At 36.7% G+C, this 20,249-nt stretch overlaps 1 protein-coding gene across 2 annotated transcripts in view; it reads right to left on the bottom strand.

Moving 5' to 3' along the window:
* The window catches only part of LOC134534764 (uncharacterized), a 57,277-nt gene extending 41,169 nt beyond the window's left edge, over window positions 1–16,108 (bottom strand). Inside the window, exons 1-3 of one of the 2 annotated variants that reach the window (XM_063373303.1) lie at window positions 15,815–16,108; window positions 6,275–6,507; window positions 4,270–5,542 (exon numbers count right to left, since the gene is read on the bottom strand). In XM_063373303.1, the coding sequence (XP_063229373.1) occupies window positions 4,270–5,542; window positions 6,275–6,507; window positions 15,815–15,830 (1,522 nt within the window). In that variant the 5' untranslated portion in view covers window positions 15,831–16,108. The remainder of the gene's footprint in view (window positions 1–4,269; window positions 5,543–6,274; window positions 6,508–15,814) is intronic. The other variant, XM_063373304.1, reaches the window with a different exon arrangement.
* Window positions 16,109–20,249: the final 4,141 nt, after the last annotated feature.

Below are 20,249 nucleotides of genomic sequence, written 5' to 3'. Positions count from 1 at the left end.
AAAAATAGAGTATGTTTGAAACAATTTTAGTTGTAATCACAGACTGCTATATCATGGTTGCTACAAAAATAGAATCTTAGAATTCCCTGACTTTTCCCTGTTTCCCAGAAATTTAAGAGAATAATTCCCTGACTTTCTTTTGAAGTACATACTATAAATATTAACGTGCATATGATTAAATGTAATATAAAAATTTCAACATGAGGTAAAATAAGTTTTTTTTGTGTTATTTTGACGGCAGAATTGCGAATGTGTTTTTTTCCTTCGACATGGCTGGTGAGAGCTCTTCAACCCATATTGCTGAGTTGAATACTTTTGTAGCACAAAGTGCAGTACGCAGAATTTATGTTTTTAGCAGAGGGTTTGATGTGCTGAAACTGTGGCTCCTTGAGCCAATTCTCCTTAAAAGTAGTTTTTTTGACATCTCTAAGCTAAAAAAAAGTGCATAATATTTTCAGGTTAGGTAAAAACATTATTGTTTATGAATTCTTAAAAAAATATAACTAAACAAATACAAAAACTATTACAAATTCACACCTAGCAATATAGCGGGCCTACTTCGTGAATTACAATAGCAGCATTACAACATGCAATACTCTTTCAATCTTACAATGTTAACTAACGATTCTGGGGAAAAACATGTTCAGTTATGCATATTTTTTTATACACAATGTAAGTGCCACGCAACAGAACTCACGGATTATTACGGTTGAAAAAAAAAAGTAATTTAAAAAATAGGTAGAAAAAAATTCAAAAACATAATCGCACACAAAAGCAACGTGTTTTCGTATCAGATTGGTAGTTTACAAAATGAGAATTGGTATTGCCTCTTAATCAAAATGAACTTTATTTTCTTATGATCGCATCAAAAACTAACTTCACCTGAAACAACGCCTTTAAATTCACGTAATAAGCTTTGTACTCATCTTATTCTACGTGAAAATAGCCTTCAAAAGATAAACAACTAGGGTTGTGCGATTCCATGATTTTCAGTTCGATTCGATTCCGATTCGATTCTCACCAAAAGAGTTGAAATTCGATTCCGATTTCGATTCTTTGGGTAACTTTATCTACATTCATAGTCATTGGTCTGGTAGGACTAACTAAAAAAAAATTGCATTTATTTTGAACCATATGTATTTAACTTAAATGAATAAGAAATACAATTCTAGAAGATAACTGCGGCCCTTAAACTTGCCACAATTTTCATTCATTACTTATTTAATCACTTCACCACTGTTTAAAGATGTCAAATGTTACCAACGGTAAAGTCAGCTGCCTCACTGGAGTCACCGAGATAGTGCGATGCGTGCTGCGCTAAGTAGTATAATTTATTAATTAACCTACATTTGCACATATGACGTATGCAGCATGGCCTAGCCAGTAGGTTTATTTAAATTAAAACCAATAAGTAACATATATTTCTTTGTTTTTTTTTCAACAAGATCTGTTCCCCTAAAAACGGAAAAAATACGTAAATATGATGATTATTATTAACTTCACAAAGTTAAACCACACAACAATGATCATCTTTAATTAAGTTTTGTAAAAGGCAAAAGCATAAACAGTAAACACTACTTCGATACTGACAGAATGTTACGATTCAGTGATTCGATTCCTTTGTGTCGGCACGCGCGATCTATGATAAATGGTGGCCTGTCTCGGTAGCCTACAACTCACATAGTTTCGGTTCCCTACCATGTTCGTGCAACTTCGGATATCTCTCAAAAATTGAAATTAAAAAAAATCGAAGGGTTAGGTTAGGTTAGTCACAACATGCTTGTTTTCATTGGAAACTTCTGATTTAGCGGCTGAAGTGGCGTTAATACCAAAACGCAAAACATCGGAAATTCTTGCAGGGAACCAAAACTACGTGAGTTGTAGGCTTCCCGGCATGTCAACTGGTCTACACGTCCGGCACCGCTAAAATATTTTTATGTCATGAATATTTTAATGTTGGTTATTCTGTTAACAGAAGACTGTCACAGAATGGCGATCTTTGTAAATGTATGGTTGAACAAGGAACTATTTTAACTGTTAACAGACTATTGTGCGTTTATGGTTGTAATATTCATTTTTAATATGTGTTATTTATTTTCAAAACAAATAAACCAACAATATTTTTTTCCCGTGCAACGTGAGAAATGGTCATGAGTAATATGCCATAAGTAGGCAGAAATAAAAATGTTTGAGCAGATTGTTAAACTATTTCATAAACAAGCAGTTTCCGTAAGGTATTTATCTTTGCAAGCCTAAACAGTAAGTGGTTCTGAACGTGTAAATTATATCATACACGATCTTTGAAAAAAATTTAATATTCGGCCTAACCTATATTTCATAACGTTATGAAATTTGCTTGAGTGAAAGTGCGCGGCAATTTTACGAGTTACATTAATGATAATTGACGAATAAATTTATTTCTAGCAATGAGTTAAACGGTAACCGTCAATTTCTTTCTTCTGGTTTTTTCACTTTTGAAAAATTTGCCAGAATTTTTCGATTCCAAATTTTAGTTTCGGTTCCGGGTTCAAATAGTTGAGGAATCGAATCGAAGTTGAAATTATTGAGTACCCGCACATCCCTATAAACGACGCCATGCCCATTCTGTAGTTCACTGCATGGAACGGAACATAATACAAAGTCTCAACGGAAAATTAAAAAGGAGCAAAACACGAACAAATTAAGGCCTGGATTCGTTAGTGAACAAACGAGTGCTTGGATTGGCCAGAAGTTATGGTGGGCGGTTGTAACAGCCTATTTCAACGGACAATCGTAGACCAAGTAAAAAAAAGTTGCAGTTGCCGTGTGCCTTAAGCAGCACCCTTTTAGCGGAGTCGTTCGGTAGCGGTACGATTGCATCAAAACAAAGCTTTGTTTGAATTATACACAACTTTAAAATTTCCAGATTTCGTAGAATTTTCCCTGACATTTCCCGGAATTCCCTGACCATTTTAATTTCCCTGACATTTCCTGGTTTTCCCTGTTTTCTAGTCCTGTAGCAACCATGTATATATAAATATTAAATGTAATATGTTGCAGAAAACCAATAAATCCAAATTTATCCCTACATATTCTTAGCTTCGTACAATTTATCATTTTTCATTTAAAAGTTTTGTGAATGAATCCCAATAGCTGCATCTGTTAGTATCGTATAGTCAAAAAAAAAATTTGATTTGAAATGCCAAAATGAATATCAAATTATTCATAAATTATTACAATTTCTTTTAATACTCCAAGACTCCCATGGAAAACACTGAAAATCAAATTTTGAAAGAAAAAAAAACCAACCTATTAATTTTTTTAATAAAAAAAAAAAGCCACTTTTATATGTTTAGGCTCTAAACCAGTGGTGTCTAACCTCACTCTTTTCAAGGGCCACATGCCGTTCTTCTTCACACTGATTACACCTCGAGAATGACTTAATCCTTTCAATAACAATCTCATCCGTGGGGGAAGCCGTGTGGTGCCTAATCCTGTCTGAAGCTGCCCGTCATTCCTCGACATGCACCCCAGCATTTGGCAGGGGGAAACCAACTATCGGCACACGCTGGACAAAACAGGCTGCCCCATGACTCGTACTTACAATACAATAAAACTTGTAATTACTTCTTCTCGGTAGCTGCACGCAACCAATCACTAGGCCCATGAAAGTTTTGAAAAAAAAAAAAACTTAAGGATATTACATATTAGATAACAGAGTTAAAATTTAAAATTTAATGTTTTACTAAGCACTACCTCATCCTAAGTAAGGGAAGAACACACAACAAAAATTGCATGCTGAGGACTTTCCTTTGTGTGTTAAGTATGGCTTGGAAGCAACGAATCCACAGTAACATGTATGATTAGTCTAGTCCGTAAATGTAATTTATTTGTACGCCAGTTAAATGAACTATGAATGGGATAGCACACATTTGCAATAATTTCAACATACCCTGACCTAGCAGACTGACTGAACAGAAAGGTAAACCGAACATATGCTTGAAACTGCTGTCCAATTTATCAAAACTAAAAATAAATTCATTATTTTTGGCATTCAGGCACTAGCCTCTCTGCTAGTTATTTATATTAGAAAATATTTGGTCACTACTGTACATGTACTGAAAAATTATAAATCAAAAATGAGTTGCTCACTGATAGTACAAATATATATTAAAATTATTCAGTGACTTGCATGCTATTCTACACAAAATACGAGGAACACAATCAGGTAATTTCAAACAGCAAGCATGGAACTATCACACTATTCTGTAAACTTTAATTTTTACTAACCTGATTTTTTCTGAACCAATGGGTTGTCGAAGTCTTCTTTTAAATGGTAACAAAAACATTTTATGGTACTGAAGATCTGTGCACTAGGAAGTACCATTACTTTCAGGCACAGCTGTTTACAGAAATCTCTCGGAACGACATCATCCAAGACCAAATCAGCGTTGTTTTCAACTGATAAAGCATCTCTGAGTAAAGGAAGCAACTTCGTAAACAGCTTGTACACACGCGAAAGTTTGAAGAACACCTCCAAGACACAGTGCAAGAACTCAAGATATGCATAACTAACCTCAACATCATCACATTTTTTAATCAGCATTACTGGCACCAAGAAGTCAAATAGTTTCGGAGCCATGGTCACAGGGCTGTAGTAGATCACGGATGAGCACATTTTCAGAAACTCTGCACACACACTTTGCTCCTTTGACTTCTGTGTCGACGACACGCACAAACCTACCAGCACGTTCATCAACGACATCTCGCATTCGCCTTCCAGCACAAAACTGACGTCTGTGAGTGTTTTCACCAAGCCGCTGACAACAGCGTACGACACAGCCTTGCGTTTAGCTGGCTTTGATATCTCTTTCATGACAGGCTCGTTCAGCTCAAGAGTGTTTTCTTCAACTTTGTTCAGGAATTTCGACTTGAAACCAACAAGGTAGAAAAGAACTCTAAGAAACTTTACAATGACTGCATGGTTCGTGTTATGCATACAGATGAACGACTGGAATACAATGCAGTAACCGGTAACACTTAAAGACTTTGGATATTGGTTCAGTGCAGCATGCAACTCTGAAAATACCAGAGGCAGTACTGAGTTTTTATCACAAGGCACGTTTTCTCCTTCATTACCAAACAAGTGGCTGATGAATTGTACTTGGCTACTGCTCTCCTGTTCTGGAAACAAGATCTGCTGCAAAAGAGTCACCAATGTGGTCCTGAGATCTGTGGCCTTCTCCGTCACGAGCAGTGTAGAGGAAATGTCGTCGAACAACTTCAGCAAAGGAAACAGGGCGCGCTTTACAAACCCTTTCACAAATTCATCCTTGTTATCTACCAAACTGTTGTGGTATCCCTTCACACAAGCTACAATTTTTAGAAATGACTTATGATCTTCAACCTCCTCAAAAATGGCCACTATTATGTCCAAGTATTCTTGGACACATTTCTTCAAACTCCACTGAAATACACTGCTGTCCAGAACTTTGTGTGCGCATGAGTAAACTACTTGACGAGTACTCTTGACCATGTCACTGTTCAGTCCTTCACAAACCATCTGCAAAACATGGAAATTAACAAACATTACTATGTATGGTAGTTACTTCACAACTAAGAATTTTGACGAGTCATATTAGTAGTTCATAAAAATTATTGCATCTTCACACAAAATAATCCTGGATAAAATTTAAAAAATATTTAATTAAATGTTTACTCTATAACATTTATGTTATACAGTAAATCATCTGATGAACTGCACATAATATATTACAATGAAAGGTTTTTAATACGGTACAATCGGCAGTACGGCCATGCCAGATTAGCAATTTTGCCTGATTATTGAATGTCCATATAGTTTAAACAAGAATACAAATTGTAACATGCTATAAAACAGGAAACACTGTACTGAAATGAAAAAAAGGACAGTAAGATAAACTCTGAGCGAACTAAAAACGCAGGCAGCACAGTAATGCAACCTGACAGCCACGGTCCACAGCTGGATCCATCCGGGAAAAATCTGAACGTGAGCTGCTTGATGGGCGTTGGATTACAGAAAGTGCCAAAACATAGAATGCCGCATTAAAAACATTTAACTGTATACATGCACGCTTAAAATCTGTAAAACATTTGGAAGTTTTAAATGTACCTCCATACATTATTTTACAATACAAATTTGGAAACAACATCACTCTATTTCAAATCATTTCTTCAAAATAAAATTTAACTAAAAACACTATGGCTAAGTAAATGACCAGGTATCAGAGCTAGCTGAATGAACTGGAAACGTCACCTTCACCACGGAGGATGCGACCGCGGGACTCAGGCAGGTCAGGTGGTCGGCGGAGAGGCACGACTGCAGCGCGAGCCACACGTCCTCCGAGGACCGGTCGGCCCCGCTGAGCCAGCCGAGGATCAGCTCCTCCTTCAGGGGCACGGCCAGCGCCGCAGAGTGGAAGGCTCGCTGCGCCAGGCACAGCCGCTTCGCGAGCGGCTCCCCATCACTGTCCAGCCGCTTCGAAAACTCTGCAAGCCCAGCCGACCGAGACCAACGTTACAAAGCACATTAATTACTGCAAAATATTCAAGCTATTGGATTCCATTTTCAACAGACAATTCTGCCACACAACTATTACTGACACAATATTATTAATAAAAAATAAATATATTTTAACCTTGCCTTGTTAGCTACTATGGCTTGACACGTACTGTAATATGGGGCACCAAACCAGCGCTCGCGTTCTGATTTTTTTTTTTGGGGGGGGATTCCGCTCACAGTTTATCGTTACGTACTGTCTCTTTTCATTTTCGTACAGTGTTTCCTGTTTTCTAGGCAGGTTACATTCCACATTTCACAATTTCAAACTTGGTATATCTGTTAAAACTACAATGTTAAGGCTTTGTCCCACACCTCATGCTGACTTTTTTTTTTACACATTTTTAAAAGGTATTTCTAAAATTATAACTCAATACCTCAATTGCATTTGTGGTTCTGCCGCAAATTTTTTTCAACAGATGTTCACTTAGTGTCAAATCATGGATGTGAAAAGGTGTGCAAGTCTTCATAATTATCATCACTTGCATGAATTTTTGCACCCATGATATTACACTTAAGTAAATATATGTTGCAAATATTAGTGGCAGTACAACAAATGCAGGGAGGTATTGAGTTAAAATGTTACAAATAGCCATTAAAAAAAGTAATGAGTAAAAAACTAAAAATCAACATGGCATATAAGACAGATGGAGCTTTAATCCGGCACGGCTGTGGTGCTGAACTTGTGGTCACTGTACTAACAGGGTTGGGAAAAATCCAAACAACCTTTTTTTTTGTTTAAAACAGGTTTTTTTTTTATTACATTAGTTATTTGGGTTTTCAGCATGACCAAATGAAAGCCATACGACATCCCACTTTCTGCCACTTATGTTGAACCAGAAAAGTTATAACATCAAAGAACTAAAGTCCAGCAAAACTGCACATCTGACTGGGACTTAACCACAGAAAGGGTATTCCCCCACAGGAAGAGTATTCTCCATAGAATGGGTGTTTTCCACAGACAAGGGATTTAAAGTAGTATATATAAAATAAATTTATTTCCTCTTTTTTTTTACACTTTTGTCCACAATAATTAATTTAATTTTAGAGTATTTAGCTCAGTATAATTTAAAACTTATTCAGATAGTTTAAATGATAAGATCTTGATTAGTACTATATAATTATTTGTTCCCGTACATCATAAGAAACATTAATAAGCAAACTATTGTTGATCCTAGAGTGGAATTAGACCTTTCATTAAAATTTATTTAGATATTCAATTTAAAAATACATATTTTAAACAATTTTTTTTTTTATAAAAACCACTTGATTTAAACCACAATTTCAACCATTGTGGTTTAAATCAACCAACCCTGTGTACAGATCACAAGAAAATGGAATTTCTTTAATACAATTTATTTAAAACTCACCTCGGTTATTTAATATGCACACCAAGAAGCTGCCTACAGAGATGTTGCTCACTGCAAGCGGCAGATTTAGGCAGGTTTAGCCATGGCAGTTAAATATAAGTACTACTTGATATGTCATTCAATGCCACACATAACAGGCAGTGAGTAGGTAAGATCCTTCAATTTGTCTTAAAATATAAAGCATTCTGCATCCAACTTTATACACTTAAGGCGATTGGTGCATGGAAAATATTACGACAAAACTAATTTAACTGTATATATTTATTTTTGATGCTTCTTTTTCAGACATAATAAACGTAGGATATTTTTAATAAACTTTTTTTTACTGAGTTATGTCATTTTAAATGCATTTATTTTTATTCCAAGCCAGAATTATTTAGAAAACACATAATTATGTTAAACTTAAGTATAGTTCAAGAAACGAGTGTACGAATAGGTTACTGCACCTATAAAAGTAAGAAAAAAAAATTTTCATCGTCAAAATTACAGTTTAATATTGACAATTTCCATTGATCACTGCTGGACTACTTCAGGAGCGATTTAAAGAATAAATTTAAATGAAAAATGAAAACATAATTGGCAGAACACTTTTGAGTTATGTATATATTTTCATATCCTTTTGTTTTTGATACAATCCGACTCAAAACACGCCCTCTGGAGTGACAGTTCTAGTGCTGCGTGTAAAACTCTCGCCGCCGGGAAGAATGTCCCCGCGACGTGGCGCTGAGGGTGACGCTTGTCGGAACCAGGTAGTCCGGCGGAGCTCCGGCCGGCTGGCCGCAGCCTGCGGGTGGGGAGGGGGAAGAATGGGGTGTAGAGGGATGACGAGAGAGGAGGCCGAAGAAACGAAGGGTCTGTCAAGGTCACGCTCATGGAGCTAATATACAGTAATACATCTGGAGAGGACAAGGGAAGGCCAGCAGAAGATGCGAGGTGAAGCCGGGTATCGGCGTTTTGTTCCCTGCTTCCTACGCTGGAAGAAAACGAAAAAGAGCCAAACATGCCTCGCGCAGCCGAAAAATCCTCCAAACTAAACTCGCAACAGCTCCGAAACTATCAAAACAATCAAACTGAAAATTTTACTGGAGTATCTGTAAACATTTTTCCCCACATCGCTTTAATATTTTTTTCGAAACATGAATGCTTTCATTTTTTAAAATTAAATACATATTTACTGCCAAAAAATTTTGTGAACACGCAGAGTAAATTTCAACATCGAGGAAAAATTTTTGTTTGCAATTATAAGTGTATGAAATAAGGAAGAAGCCTCAAAGTTTATTTATATACCCCTTTTGACGCATTCAACCCCATACTTTTATTTTTACAGAGAGTTGAAGTGGGAATAATTTTTCAGTGGGTAACACTACCGACATATGTCTTCGGAACGCACTTCTTTTTGTTATTATACGTCTCAAAATTTATAATTTCATACACAACGTTTATAAAAACGAATTCTTACTTGCCTCATTTAATCTATTACAAACCTCTTGTAATATACGTGTATTAGTAGAAGAACCAACGTAACATGCAAACCTTAGGTAAACACTGGTAGAGAATTGTTTGGAATAACTGTAATGCTATGTATATACTGACAATGTAAGAAACTTTCAATTTTATTAATTGTTTGCATAAGAATTAATAATTTTTAAAAAATCATAGAATAGGCCTTTATAGACTGAAAACCTTTCACATAGTTTCAAGTCGATTACATAAAAGTTTTTTAATATATATAATTACCAAATATTGTTGAATATATTTAACATGTTTATAAATGTTACAACACACATATAATATAATAACAAACATATATAGTATATAAAAAGACAAACGCTAAATTTTAGCATTTTGAATTTCTTTTCTCTGTGTGAATAAGATAACAGTTCTTAACGTAGTTGCTAATACTGTACTATATTTCTAAAAAAATTACGAAAACCCCTGTCATCGTCACCATAACAATGATAAATTTGCAAAATAATTAAGGCACATCTTTTAATGCTACGAAGCACACTCTTAAGAGAAATGTTTTAAACTTATGTTGGGATGTAACTAATATCTTAAAAGCATTGTGAAACCGTTACTTTGAGGGGGAAACCTTAATATACCGAACACCATACCATCCTTTAATCGAGTACGATTTTCGCTTCTTAAGACCCATTTGTCTTCAAAATGCACTGTACTGTGTAAATAATAAATCAGTCTTAAAATCAGTTAATTATTTTGTCTTCCTATTTTGTATTCTAATTGAGATAAATATCAGATAAACATGTGTTACTTGTATCACGACATCAAGGTATTATTTATCAGTAATTACTATTTCATTTTATTTTTTTGTTAACTAATGTGCATAGGGCAGTGCACTAGACATCACTACCTGTGTGTAGTGTTGCGTTACACTTTTTAACGCATTAGAGTTTACATAAAATGATAAATCCAAAATTTCGTTTAAAAGTATAAATATCAGCGATCAATTTATCAGTCAGTAAAAAATTCGGAAATATGTATAGGACCTGTTAACCTAAATATTTGTTAACAGTTAAACTGAACTGTGTTAGAGTGGTTTTTTCTCTCTCCGTATATTAGAGGTATGGGACATCAAAATACGCATCTGTCACCCATTTACTTTAAATACAGAATTATAAACTACATATTGTGAAAACATTCTGCAGCAGTTTTTGCTGAACGGAAAAACACGGATGAGAAGACAGACGAAATGTGTTTGGTAAGTGATTTTTCGTCAAATGAAATGGAACAGGACAGTGCTTATCAGAATGAAATTACAGAACTACTTTTGTGCAAGGAAATGTATTTTACAAAGACATTTCAAGAGAAATCACCTTTAAATGAAATAGACCTTGCTGACATGGAAGAAATAGACTTAGATTTAGAGGCCAGGCCCCTTTCAAGTGACAAAATTTCTCTTGAAGGGCTGAAATATGTTTCTGGCTATATAGCTCACCGTTTCAGAAATAAATATCCTGACCTTGGCACTACGGATTTCAATTCGGAGGACGATAGCTGGATTCATGTACAATCAAAGGGCAACTTAAAATGTCCCACTAATGAATTTTTTGAATTAATAAAGATCGCTGAAATGTGTTTTGATAATATTCATGGCAACAATTTGTGCAAAAAAGAGAGGATTTTTGAATCACTGACTAAAATTATTTGCGGAAATACTGAAAATAAATATCCAGAAGAAGTTATATACTGTTTTGTCAGGACAAGAACGTATATGCGTATCAAGTATTTGAACATGAAATATTTTAACGAACAAGACCAAAAACGCAAAGAAAGAAATAAGATGAGGAAAACTACCCTCTAAGATTTTTCAGTGTGATAGTTTCCACTTTCCTTCACCATAATATGTATGTTCATAATTTATTTACGATGTTTTTTAATTACTATATTTAAGAAAAGCATTTATTGTGAATATCGCAGCAATTATGTAGGGCTTAAGGTATTTATTGTATTCCAAATATTGAGTATGTCATTTTTATTGCCTTTATTAAAAATAATATATATGTTAACAATGTAACAAAATTGCGATATTTTTGTATTGCTATTGCAATTTCGTTTCTTGTAAACATTATTGTAGACTTTTTCATATTGAAATTAAATTTGCTATAGGGTTGTTTGTATTTTAATTTTACAGTTATAAGATTTTTTATATGTTGTCTACTGTTTACAAACATTTAAAAAATATTTCCTTAACCATATTTCCATTTCCTTGGCAATAGTCTTGTTAGCTTTTCGGGTAACTCTTCTACATGGATGATAAGATGGTGCGACATCTAAAACATATCACACCACCTTTACATAACTATAAAACTAAGAGGTGTTTTCTTTACATAATATTAAAGCACAATGTTTCCTTGTGGCATAGGTGATTTAGAATTTCCATTTATCTAGAAAAATGGGCTTTCAGAATATTTTTTAACACACAGTGTTTCGGAAGGGTTTTGAAGAAAAAAATTGACTACCCGTTTTATTTTTTTGCAGCTGAATTCGGGCACGTGCATGAAATATAATTAATCTGTAGGAAGCGCAATGGTTTAAAGTATTGATGTTGAAGATTTGAAAAGATTTATTGAAATAGTGTGAGAGAACGAGCGAGTTGAGTGAGAAGATGTGCGCTCTCAGCCACATGACGTGCGCAGTTGCGAACAAATAAATAATCCATTCCGCCTCCCCATGGCGAAGGATGAGTGAAAGAGAAACCTGCTAAACCTTCCCCTCCTCCGGGCACGATAGAACCTTATCGGCTGTGTGTTAGAGGGAGAGGGAGATAAAACCTTCGAGGTTCTGTTAATTCCTCCTAGATGGCAGGCCGCAGAGCGACCGCCAGCGACACCCTTCCCGTTTGAAGGCCATCTCGCCACTGACGAGCTGGAACTAAGCTCCTGACCTCCCTACATAGTAAAAGTCACCCACATAGGCATCTAGACTCTTTAATGATCATATGATAAAAAATTCATTGTTTTCGGGCCTGTGACCGTTTTTTACCGTGCACCAATCGCCTTAAGTACAATTCTTATCGCGAGTATATTTATGTATTTAAATTATGGGTGGCCCAGAAGTTCTGAAACAGTCATACAAGTATTTGTATCCTGCCATATATAGCAGAGATATGAATATTAAAACATTTTCATTAACACTAACTTTCAGTGGTTATAACAAACCAGTATTTTTTTTCCATTTTGATTTAAAAGATCCAATATTTTGGAACAGAATATGAAAACAGTTGACCATTCACATTAGTTATATTGGCTGAGATGCTGAGATATCACTCATGTGGGAAAAATCGTGGATGAGATTCCAGCTCCTCATTCAAATTGATGAGCAATATAATGGTGCCCCAGTCATTTGGAGCCAAGTTACATCTTATTTTCAGTCTATATCTGGTACCTACGTGCCTTCTCTATCGGTACTAATGGCCAAAGTGGGCGAAAAAAATTTTTTGTGGAATACTCCATGAAAACAACACATTAGAGGCCTTCAGGGCTCCTGGGACAACCTGTACAGTGGTTCACACTCTAAATTTCATTTTTATTGATAGAACACATATTTATGAAGGTCGCAATGCAACTGCTCTATTGGCGAAAATAAATGTTAAAAATCCGAAAATACTTTTATTATAATGCTCTTTCACATCCTCCTCTTTTCATTAAACCTGGCGGAGATTAGAAATTCCAAATACTTTAGGAGATATAAAATTTTTTTAATTTTCATAGTTGGGCAATATTTGTTAGAAAAAATTAAAAAATTCCGAAAATACTTTTATTCTATGCTACTTAACTTCTTCTTTTCATTAAACCCGGCGGAGATAAGAAATTCCAAATACTTCAGGAGATATCAAATTTTTTAATTCTCATCACAATACCTGTGCATTCATGCAGCTTTCAAAATTGTTTCTTGTTTAAGAGTATGAAATTTTTTTTCGCGACGTAGGTGAACGACTACATCATTTTCTACTAATGGCAAAGGAATTGTACCAGCCTCTAACTTATGTGAGTTTTTAACGTTTCAAATTTTAATGTTTTATTTGTTATTTGGATATTGTTGCACAAGTAATAATAAAAAAAATTACTGAGTTCCTACTGTTCATCCTTTGTCCCGGTTTGTTTGGTCAGGTCAGTTACATTATAAATACTTTAACAACCATTAAAATTAATTCAGATTATTTTTAATGTCCACTTAGTTTGAAAGTATTTATAATGTAGCTGACCTGACCTAATCGACCATTTTAATTAATTAGGCATTCACGAACACACGGCAAAATAAAAAAAATTGCGACGGTCGAATGATAAACACAGATCTTGTATTGCAAAATAAGAACGGCGATATCTCCTAAAGTATTTGGAATGTCTTATCTCCGCCATGTTTAATTAAAAGAAAAAGAAAGAGCATATAATAAAAGTATTTTCGGATTTTTAACATTTATTTTCGCAAATACCGCTAAACTACATATTTACCGAATGACTTAGGGCTGGTTTAATGACCTCCGGCTAAAGTTCCGGCTAAAATTTAACCGCAGGCTAGCTCTTATTTCGGTTTTATGACTCCCTGTCTACCTTCCAGTTAAAGTTCCGGCTAACCTAGCGGGTGGATGAACCGGCCGCTAGCTGCTTAACCGGAGGCTAAGCAACAGAAAATAAAATGGCGATGTATCAGGCGAGGTTAGTTGTTGATAGTGATGATGACTATTTGAGGAATTCTATTGAATATTTGCAGGATGCGATGGAATAATTTATTACTAAATATAAAATGCTTCGCCGTATTCGTCAAAGTTTTATTAAAAATTACATGAAATGAAAGTGTAGTCACGCTTTTCTATTTTCGTCGAGTCGTGTATTATTATTTGACTTTAATTGATCACGAAGTACATAAACGTATGCAATGTATAGGCCTATAAACTTAAATGTTCCTGCTTAAAAATATGTGTAAATAAGTGAATTTTAAAATTGCAAAACAAGGGTTATTATTACCTATAAAATGTGTGTTTACGTGGAAGTTGTATCTGTGAATTTTTATTCATAATACAGTGGACATATGCCGGGAATGAAATGCACTTCATACGACTTCAGACGTGGTTATAATTCAATGAATACAATTGAATGTGAAAATAAATGTTACCCAATTATCCCTTCCCTATCTTACAAACCTTTAGGTACTTATTATCTACCTGGCACGCAAGTGCAAAACGAAAACAGCACTGGAATTATTCTGTTTCCCGTATCCAAGTTTATCCCTTGATCCTATCGGCATGACCCTTTATATGTTGGTCTTATTTTACATTATACTTGCTGTTTTAATTTAGAATGTTGAAAAATCCTGTACATAACACAAAATACCTAACATATCACGATGCAAACAAATTATGTCAGGTCTTGTAAAAATGTTTTCTTTCGTATACATTTTACAATCATAATTATTTCCCCAGTGAATATGTCTAGGATCTCTCGACCTACTACTAAATTAAAACAGCAAGCATCCTATACCACAAACTAATTCCATCAGGATCGGATTAATTTGGATACGTGATACGAAACTATTAGTACAAAAATGAAACCTACACCAGTGAAATGAAAATCGACAAGTATTTTCCCGAAACAGGGTCTATATTATTTGATTATGAAATAAATTTATGAAAGAAATAAGGGTTCTCTAGCAAAAATGTCATCCCCATTTATTTGTTTGTATCCATAGAATTACTTCGTTAGTTTTGGCTTAATATATAACCTAACAAAATCATGAGTTTCAATACAAGAGTAAAGTTTAAAACACACTGTTTTGAATCGTAAATTGTAATTTTATGGTTTAATACAAAGCAGGTTTGACGTCTAAGTAGTTTTTACTTTTTGGTTAATTTAATTATATCTGTTGCAAGATAAAGTTCGCGGCATATTTCTTTACTGCAGCTGTAAACATTACGAATCACAATACAAACAAACAGTTGACTAACATTCTACCAGAAAAAAAAACTTTCCTGCAACAAATGTTACCAAATTCTGGTTTATTTCATTATCAACACACCCATTATTACACCACACGCAGGTTCCGGTTAGCCAACCGCAGGCTAAGTATGGGTCATAATTCATAATACACCCCTCGTTCGTTAACCGGAGGCTAGCCTAACTTGAAGGCTAGCGAACCTGAGGATTTACCCGGAGGTCATAATATCGGCCCTTAGACTGTTGTTGTCCCAAGCTCTCTGTCCCGGGCGGCCAGATAGAGCCGGCGGATAGAGCTAACTTCTGCTCGGTTATACATACTACGTTTTATTTCATACATTTAACAGCAATCTAATCTTATTTACAGTAAATATTGGATTTAAAGAAAACTATTAACAATTTAACAGTAAATTTACCTGACAGAAACTCCATAGTCCATTATTTTCTTTTGAACTCCACATTAAAAACTAACCATCTTTCGATTTATAAATTTAGACGACTTTACGGCATTGATTAAACCTGGGACAGAAAATGTTAACTAAATATTTTTCAAGACTTTATACACACTATCCTTTATTTATAAACATGTTAACTAATTATTAATTCCTACCCTAACTACACAAAAATTATTAAGAACTTGAAAATATAACTTTAGGAAACGCAACTCCATACGGAAACATTTTATAAACAACACCACGTGCTCAAAATTTCTACACATCATAGATAATATTGGATAGTACTGTTCACTTTAAGCATATATTTATTATTATAAATACTATCAAAAGAAATACATAACTCAAATACAATTTAGTTTTAAAAAAATGAAATCATCCGTTTACTATAGTACAATGTGAATTGTAATTTTTTACAACATATTTAAAAACAAAAATAGAAACCGTTTATTTAAAAACGCATTTAATACTAACTTCTTATAAACATTTTCACAATATACAAAAATTATAAAAGGAAATCTAATGGTCATTTTCACCAACTTTGCCTAACTTTTACGAACAACTTAAAGTTCGTGTAAGGGCTGACCAGCAATTCCAATAGTTTCAACAAAAGTTAAGGAAATCCTAGCAAACTTAACCATAACGTCAACCCACCTCTCACAGTCCGTTATTAGTGATGGGTCGTTCGTGAACGATTCGTTCAAAAAGAACGAATCTTTGAGAGAACGAAATCTTGAGATTCGTTCGCGATGTAAAGAACCGGCTCTTTGAGAGCCGGTACCTTGAAAGATTCGGAAGAACGAAAACGCGGAGAGAACGAGAGAACGAGAGAACGAGATGAGAGAACCGGCCACGCGCCCGGTCTGTTTCGTTCGTGAAATGATTCATGACGTCAGGAGTCTGAAGAATTAGTAATCACAGCGTGCGCATGTTCATAAGAGCGAACGATAACTGATCAAATAAAATAGGGTAACATGAAAAGTATATATACCTGAAAATGTCAACTGTTAAGTAGTGGTTTAAAATTGCGTTTTCACATTACATACACAAATTTGGAAGAAAAAAAAATGAAAAAAAAACATGAATTAAAAATAACAGGGAAAGTAACTACAAATGTTCACACTTACCATTTAGGTGTTAATTAATGTACAGTAAATCCTCGGTTTACGTCGGGGTTACGTTCCTGAAAACCGCGACGTAAATAGAAACGACGCAAAATGAGCCATGTTTCATGCCACCGGCCGGCCACGGCCTAAGGTCGGCCGGAAGCGCTGGCATACAGACGTGACAACGGGCAATTTTATCAGCAAATGACAACCGACAGGGTGGGAAACAAGTCCAACTAGTATTTCTCAGCTTTATAGAATGGTTATTTAACCAGCTGCTTTATTACCTTTATTGATTGAAATATAAAAACAGATATATAGTACATACTGTACGTAAGAGCAGGAAGCGTCCCTTATGATGTATGATAAGATAAGGCGGTGAACGTGTAGCTTACGCTACATAGCATAAATTAACTACTGAAGGAAACAAAGAATTATAAACGAATTATATACGGTGTTTTGGTTAAAATAAAGATTCACGGTCATTGTAAACGACGTTATTGTGAATCGGCGAACACTTAAATTGAAACATGAGTACTCAAACATTAGCGACGTTAATCCGAAACGACGTAAATCGGTACGACGTAAATAGAGGACTTACTGTACTTCATTTCTCTCTCTTCATAATGAATCGCAGTAGTGGTATTCAATTTTTGTCTTTTTTTCTCTAAATGTGTTGGTCTACATGTAAACACTTTACTCTCTCTAGAGTGTAAATAGCCTGTATGTTAATATTTGTAACTTAAAAAGTTGACGTCTTCCCAAGTGCTCCTCCGGCTCATTGAGGCCATTATTGCCCGTTGCTGCTTCAGGCTTGCGTGTGCGCCGGCGCCCGTGCGCAAAAGTGTAACAAAGGTTCTGTTTATGGAATTATGTGAGGGTGTAAATATATATTTGTCTTGTTGTGTGCCTGTAGATGTGTTTCCCGGGCGACTGAGTCGCGTCTCCCCGCCTGTGACCATGTGGCTCCACGCACTCGCACACGAAGGGAAGAGGGGAGATTCATGTGCACGCGGCAAGGGGGGAGGCCGCTGAGACGTCGAGGAGCATGGGTAGAGTCAGTCGCCTGAGTGGCATGAGAGAGTGCGGTCGCGAAGTTGCGAGTGAGAGTCGAACGTCACCATCAGTCACGTCACCGTCGTTCGCGTCGGCAGTTACGTCATAGTCTTTCGTGTCATCGTCATTCGCGTCACTGTCAGTCACGTCACCGTCAGTCACGTCACAGTTGTTCGTGTCATCGTCATTCGCGTCACTGTCAGTAACGTTACTGTCTTTCACGTCACCATCAGTCACGTCACCGTCGTTCGCGTCGGTAGTTACGTCAGTCTTTCGTGTCATCGTCAGTCGCGTCACTGTCGTGTCACCGCCAGTCAGGTCACTGGTAGTGTCGTGTCGCGCTCAAAGTGCGTGGAGCCGGGCCTCGCCCTGATGGACTGTCACAGAGGGGAGCCGTGACAGCCCATGTACAGTGTGTGACGTGTGCATTAAACCCAGCTTAACGTCATAAACTCTTATCATTTCACCCAAGTTAGGGTAGTTCCCTTGCCACGTGGCACGTACCCTCTTTACCGGAGCAGCTGGGCAGCGACTCCGAACCACGGGAACGGCCCTAACGTCGACAAAGTAATACAATATAAATAATCTTGTTTCATATACGCAACTGTGATTCACTGGCTACGAAAAGCAATGTTCAAGTACTAGCTATAATAGTGCGATTACAAATTAAAGTTAAGAAAGATCACTTTCGTAACATTCTTAGATTTAATGCTCCCGTATTATATAGAATCACTGCATGTGAGCATTTGCAGCGATCAACAGTCAATAATTTTATAACAGTCAGTATACAACTAGACGTTTGAAATTTCATTTACCCATGCTGAGTAGATAAAGATAACCACCCACGCGATCCAGCCTCCTCTCGTTATCGGGTCACGCGGTAACGAGGGGAGGCTGGAAGCAAATACGTAGCCAATACTCTAAAGGATGAACGAGTTACGACACCTGATAAAAGAGCCAGATCCTATACACAGAAAAGAACGAAATGACCGAGATGAACGAATCGTTCTGAACGAATCTTTCACGGAACTGATCCAAAAGTACCGGTTCGGTCAAAAGAACCGTTCTGCCCATCGCTATCCGTTATGCGACGCCAACACCTTCTCCTGCTCAGTGTCGTGTTTGCGCCGAATAGTGCAGTGCATAGATAAAGGTGGCTAGTGATGTACCGGTGAATGAGGGGGGGGGGGGGGGGGATTCGAGAGATTCGCGTGCAAGGAGAATCAACGGTAAAAGACGAACATCCTTGAAAGAATAGACGCTGTATTTACAGCAGGACAAATCTTGTAAATATTTTATTATCATAATTTTATTGTAATTATTTAATTTCATCGTTTGAAGTGTTTGTTTTTTTTTATCATTGTTCACTGGGCGACTACATCACACCCATCTGCGACAAATCAGGGGCGGCGCGGGATGCGGGGAAGGGGAAGGGATATCGCCGCGCGCCGCGCCGCAGCACGGAGGGGAGTTAGTTGAGAACAGGCAGGCACGGGAAGCGGTCGTGTGACGAGAGGAGTCGTGCCTCAAGATGGTCACTGAGGAGTAGTGCAGTGAGACTCACTGAGGAGTCATACCTCGAGACGGTCACTGTTAGTCGTTGCCAGGCAGGCACGAGGAGTGGTCGCATCGCAAGAGGAGTCGTGCCTCGAGATGGTCGCTGAGCCTTGAGCCAACCAGGAGTAAGTGGACATCGGCGTCGCGACGGAAGCATACCGGCCTCTAGGAGTCAGTATTCGAATTACAACTTGTTCATATTTATGTAGCGAGGATTAGTAGCATTTACGGTGTACATAATATCTTGCGGGGCATTTAGGTCTGAGTACAATAGCTTGTAGCATAGTGTGTCCGTATCGCGCCACATTTCCGGGTGTCTCTGAACTATCGGACATAGTACAGTGCAAATTAGCCTGAACGTAACGCCGAGTATCAGGTCAGGAGAAGAACCCTCGTGTCGCCACGCGCGAAACTAGACTGTCACAGGCGGGGCCCCATGTACAGGGTCCTGTACCAATAAATCGGGTGTTCGTCACAGACTGGTGGTGAATAATTATACGTCTTAGCTTGTCCCTCCTTGGCCACACTGTCCGAACCCCACTCTACCTAGTACAACTGTGCAACCAGGTGTCAAATAACGAGGGAGGGCGAGCGGAGCGACGACAACCATTTCTAAATTTAGACAGCTGAAATTGGGCCCCACGTGTTTAAGTAGTACTTACCGATCCCAAAAAAAGATT

This window comes from Bacillus rossius, chromosome 8, assembly GCF_032445375.1.
Source record: "Bacillus rossius redtenbacheri isolate Brsri chromosome 8, Brsri_v3, whole genome shotgun sequence".
Lineage (NCBI taxonomy): Eukaryota > Metazoa > Arthropoda > Insecta > Phasmatodea > Bacillidae > Bacillus > Bacillus rossius.
The sequence above is the reverse complement of the archived record's forward strand: the minus strand, read 5'-3'. Positions and strand labels throughout refer to the sequence as shown.